This window comes from Pongo pygmaeus, chromosome 11 (assembly GCF_028885625.2).
Source record: "Pongo pygmaeus isolate AG05252 chromosome 11, NHGRI_mPonPyg2-v2.0_pri, whole genome shotgun sequence".
Lineage (NCBI taxonomy): Eukaryota > Metazoa > Chordata > Mammalia > Primates > Hominidae > Pongo > Pongo pygmaeus.
The window spans coordinates 43,336,225-43,342,238 of NC_072384.2; the positions used below are offsets into that span (position 1 = coordinate 43,336,225).

General features: G+C 30.4%; 1 protein-coding gene across 14 annotated transcripts in view; it reads right to left on the reverse strand.

Annotated features, from left to right (window-relative positions):
• GTDC1 (glycosyltransferase like domain containing 1) overlaps window positions 1-6,014 on the reverse strand; it is a 409,636-nt gene that overhangs the window by 3,667 nt on the left and 399,955 nt on the right. For all 14 annotated transcript variants that reach the window (XM_054477583.2, XM_054477579.2, XM_054477576.2 and 11 more), the window contains 2 exons: window positions 3,092-3,162; window positions 2,300-2,391 (listed from right to left, as the gene is read on the reverse strand). In XM_054477583.2, the coding sequence (XP_054333558.1) occupies window positions 2,300-2,391; window positions 3,092-3,162 (163 nt within the window). The remainder of the gene's footprint in view (window positions 1-2,299; window positions 2,392-3,091; window positions 3,163-6,014) is intronic.

Consider the following 6,014-nt stretch of genomic DNA (forward strand, 5'->3'; position numbering starts at 1 on the left):
AGATCCTCTCCGACTGCATAAGAAAAGTAGGTAAAAGCTAAAATGCTAATTCTCTAGTATTTAGTAAAAGCAAATGTTACCTGAAAATGTCTATTTATAAAACACAAGATAAAAAATTACAATAACTTGTTGTATCATTATTATAAAGGTTTAGAAGGCATTTTTTTTTTCTGTTTTGGCTTTAAATCCTATAACAACACACAAACTAAATCTGTGGTCCTTCCTGTGCTTTTAACTCTATACCTTGCAACATGCCAGTTTTTCCTAATAATTGTATCATAAAGCTCCTGATTACTTAAAATTTGACTAATTTATTAATTTTTGAAATTAATTGTTAGACAATATCACTAAGCACTATGGATGAAGGCAAATGTGAAAATGTGTTACAGATTTATAAGAGAAAAATCCATGGTAGACAATGCTTAAAAATGAATTATATAAATAAGCTCTTATAAATGCTTTTGCATGAATTACTAATTTATAAAACTTTGAGATGCAGGTTTTTATGGTGTATGAACTAAAATATATTTAAGTACTAACATGTAATAGCTCAATGAAATAACATTTAAGATATAGGTTATCATTTAAACTGTGTGAGGAACAATTTAGTATATTAATAACATACCACTAAGCTGACATTCTTTTTTTCAGAAGCTGTTTATAAAATAAATAATTATAGCTATGTTATGGCAGTAGCTGAATGAAAATATTTCAACTGGACATCTGCTTTCTTTTCTTACTAGAGGCAACTTGTTGCAGTGACTTTTGAAATGGTTAAAAATTTGCAGAGGTTTAAAATTTGCAGATGCAGAATAACAGGGTTAAGCAGTGTTACAAACTGATACGTTTTGATGGTGGAAACATTTATAAATACTTTACCAAAAATTCATCCAAAGAGGGAAAAAAATCAATAATCTGACAGAGAACTCACTGGAAATAGCTTTGTGTCATATATAAAAAATTAATTCATTTACACTAATACTTATATTTCCTCAATTTTCATTATCTGCATATTTTGATAGTCTATCACATGGGAAACTATTTGATTGATATTTCATACAAACAAAACTACTACTGAACTTTAAAAATTAGGAAATATTGAGGTAAATCTTGAACGACCGTTTACTCTGTGGAGCTTCCCATGTATACAATACAATACTATTGACTCAAGGAGTAATACTGAAGCTGGAACTGTTCAGTCAGCATTTTAAACTATTATGAGCTACCTTCTGAACCATTGCCAAGTTAATAGACAATGAAAGATAATGAGCTTGAAATTGGGTGTTAAATTGCATTTTTGGTTCTCTCTTTTTCTTGAAGTTTAACTGTTTCCTGTAGAAACAAAGTCATGTTTTGATGTATCACTATGTAAATATGTATTTTAAGCTACGAACAGGGAAGGGAGAAAAAAAAAGGCAGAGAACTGTATTTCATGTAGAAGGTTATATATTAACATAGGAAAATTAAAATATGTTAGATTATAAAACTGCTAGATTGTAAACTATACTGGATTTATGTAAAATGAAGATGCTACATTCAAAGAATATAAAAAGGTATATTACTCATGGCCTAGAGCCACCTTCAAAACTCATAAAGCAGATTTATCCTAGTTCAATTACTTAGACTTTTAGTAGGGCCTCTTTGTGTTGTTATTTCAACAATATAAAATTCTTGATTCAAATAAAGAAAAGAAGATAACGAACAAGGGTAGTGAATGATGATGCTGTTTACACTATTTTCCCTTTGCCATTCAGAGATGAGACTGACATTCTAAAGAAACTGAGGATTTTTTATGTCATTTTTATTAAACTGGACACGAGAAATATTCAATTCTTAAAAATCACCTTTCAAGTAGTTCAAAAATGAACACCAAACTTCACTAATGTCATTCACCTGAATGTTTGAGGACTAAAGATTTCATTATGATGGGAAGAAAGGCTTATCCTCATTAGTATAATTGTAGAATCTTTCCTTTACTTCCTTTTAAACTAATGAGTTACATTAATCCAGGTTCATTTTTATAAGCCTCTAGGGGCTAAATGTAAAGGACAGTCATCTTAGAAAACAATAAATTTAAAAAAAAAGCATGTACCGTGCATTAAGTGCACGTATTTCATAAGACCTAGGTTAATACAACTGGCATCCAGTTTAATTAATCCTTGTTAGTGTAACAACTAATATCCCTCCCTAGCATGTTTCCTTTAAACATTAGTATGTTAATTAAATGTTTTTTTTTTAAGATTTTTCTTCGTACTTCAATATGGCATTTATACCATGTAAATCTCTTCTCAATAACTACCTTATAGAGATGTTTTCTTATAATATCTGGTCTCTTGCAGAAATTCTGGAGCCTTTTTGAAAGCTGTTCAGGTGTAGAATACAGATATTCAGCTGCAGGAAAAACAGATACATTTTTAATGAAACAAAAACCTCAAAGCACACACTCGATATTAGTCACTTTACTAATTAAAAATGCATATTGCTCTGTGCTGCCTCGTGTTTTACATTATTTAAGCATGATTTTATAAGGTTACCTCAGCTCACAAGGATGTTTAATGCTAAATAAGACTGTGTAGTTGTGCTGTTTAGACATCTCCTTTGGGTGATTAAAATACATTATTCTAATGTAACACAATGCATATGTGATATATTTAGTGATGAGATTTTTTTTCAAAGAACTGGTACTATAGCCTTATGTACCCGTACAACAGTTGCATATTATTAACTAGTCAATTGTTTAAATAATGTGGTGTGACTTTCAGTCCCTGATTTTTCTGTGTGTATCATTAAAAAAAATCTGTAAGCAATTGCAGCAACACTGACCTGCTTATAAAAATCCATCATTATGGGATGTGTATGCTAACAATGAAGAATGTTATTTGAAAACTTGCTTTTTTGTTATCTTAAAAGAACAGATGGTAAATATAAGCTTACTCTAATGTATTAAAACACATAAAATTTTCCTTAACACTAACATGTTGACTTGCCAAATAAACAATTGCTCCTGCCTAAGTTTATTTTCAAACTTTCTAATTTAGCATGAATCATATATTAAATCTCAATAAAGATGAATGCACATTAAAGCAGCTACCTGGAAATATTTCGGGATAAACCAAGTCTTTAGGACAAAGTGGGTAACACCCACAGTACACAGCTTCCAACCTAGAAAAATTTTAGAAAGAGGGTAAGAATATATTAAAAAGACATTACCATCATAGCCAGAAAGTGGTTTTGTTTGCCTGAGTTAACAGAATGAGCCCAGAGTTAACTGGGACAAAAAACATGGTCGGCAGTATAATTCTAAAAGCCAAAGTTGCTCTTTTAAAAGACTTTATTGATCATATATGAATTTCATAGAACAGAACCAACAGCATATGTTTTGTTCACTGAATTAATCAAAGCGCAGCTCTGCATTTTTTTTTGTTTTTAAAATACTGTTTAACACATTTTATAATCAGCAGATAAACACATGTAACAACATGGTAAAGTATGGACAGCTTTTCTTAATAATGCTGCAAAGCCTCAGAATGTTCATTTTTCAAAAATGTTTAAATAAAATAGCAAATACTTAACTTTAGCACTGTCGCTGTAGAAAAGATTGGGCACTTTTAAAAGCATCAGAAAAAAATTTACAATCTGTTGTAATGGGGCATTTTCATTTTAAGCTCACGCTTCAAAACAATTTGTTATTATGCAGAATGTAAAACTCTTCCCCCTTTTGTTGAAAAACTCTCATGAAGATTACTTTAATGAACATTTTGCTTTCTTGACTAAAAATTCAGCTCACTTTCCATTTTATCAGCAAAGAATGCTTGTATTATTAAACAAACAAACATGAAAGTTTCACTTTGTGAGAGGATTTCCCCATGGACCCACCTATGGGAAGTTTTTCTTCATGTCACAGTAGAAGGGTTAAGCAGAAGGAAGGTATTGCATCTTCCTTCTGTGTTAGCCCTGCATAATAGCTATTGATCTGACATATAATCAACTTTAAAGATACCACTGTCATTTCTGTTGGCTAGAAATTATGCAGTGAAATTCAAAACACCCTTTAAAATATGTTTATTTTATGAGAAACTTTGAATTGCATCCAAAATGTTGACCAAAGGGGAAATTTATTTTGAACTGCAGATTTTTTTCAACCCAAGAGTACTCTGAAGTCATGTCAGTGTTTACCTTGTTTATTTACAGTGACGAAGTACATGAAACTTAAGCTGTTTTTAAGTGGCTGATGTTTTCCCTATTTTCCTATGTTAACTGAAATTAAATGAAAAGTATTTACTTTGAGCTGCAAATTTTGGAAAAATACTTAGTTCAAAGTTTTGCTTGAGAACTGACAGAAGTTACAAAATAATCTAGTGGGAAGGCACAGGTTCTGGTTACCAATTATTAATTTCAGAATGCAAACTAATACCTAATATTTTTTGATACATAGGGTACACATAGAAATTCTTATTATAAGCACAGCTATAAACTACACTGTGACTGTATTATAAAACACTTACAAAAGTTTTGAGTTTATAAACCAGTGATATTCTTTATGGACCAAAAGAAAATATGCACTTTATCTGAAGACATTCAGTTTTTAAATGCTGTGCCAATCGAAAAGCAAGTACATATGAACATTCTCTTATAATTACATAAAATCAAAAGAGTGAAGTCATAGGCATTTCAGAGAGTGCACATGTTATCTGCTTTTTAATAATAGATTTGAATTAGAGTGTTCTGTTCCCCGAAAGAAAATTGCAGGCCAAGTTACATTTTGAGTCATCGTATGAATATGTACCATGCCGTTTCCAAAAAACCTCTGCTAATTAAAATACAGTAAGATAGAAATGGCATTATTTGATTTAGGAAGAAAAAATTTACAAATTTTGGATTTCAACTTCTATTTGTAAATTATGTTAGTCATGGTTATATTTCTAATTCATCAAGGAAAAAACCACCATCTCTTTTGGTTCTATTTTTGACTTGTTATGATATACATTACTTAGATGAGGACTATGTTTTAAAATATATTAAATAGGCCATAGTATTTTAAAACCAATTTATAAAATTCATTTTCATAAGTTTCTCATTTTATTTTTTTTAATTATCTCATGACAATAATACAATTATTCATCACTTCAATTCTTAGGCACTACCAGTTAAATAACAGAGTTCCAATTGATCTATTGTTAAAATCACTAGTAAATGACCTTTTTATTCCAATTAACAAATCATCTGCCAAATCTATGAATCTTAATATTCAGATCTATTCACTTCAATTCATACAATTTATCTGCAAATAGTTGTTGGGCTTTTGATTCTAAATATAATTAGCTGATAATTTTGCTTGGCTGAATTACTTTTCTGGAGGGCCTGCAAAGGCTCTCAGTCGCATTATCTAGCAATAATGAATCTGATAGGTGAAATTTTTTACTGTAATGAGGATGAGACACAGTTGTGACACCTGAGTCTACTAATAACAGAAGACTGCTAATTATCGACAGCACTTTTTTGTGTGATGCAAGGAGAAAAAAAATCCCTCATTATTAAAAAATAAAAAGTTACAATTATAAGTGACACCGGAGGAGAGTAAATAAAATGGAGTGATTAAAACATTGCTGCTTTAAGGGTGTTTTTAATTAAGTGGAAATGCTAATGTTGTCATACTTAGCAGATGGGATTAAAATTAGTTATTGTAAGTAACTCATATTTTATGTTATGGTTTCCACAGCATGTCTACAAGATCTAAGAAAGTGATACATTCCATAAGACATTTTAAAAATGAAATTCTCATACTCTTTACAACTCATAATAATGAACATCATGAATAAACTATTGAAAAAAATCCTGCCAAGGATTTTACCATAGTGACTTAACTAGCAAGGAATGTAACCATAATGTACTGGACTGTTACAATCTCACTGATGGTATGCCTTTTGCTTTGCTGATTGTTGCATTCCCTATTTCAATCACACTCAACAAAAACAAAAGTTTGGTACTTGGGCATTTAGCCAACATCAAATGTG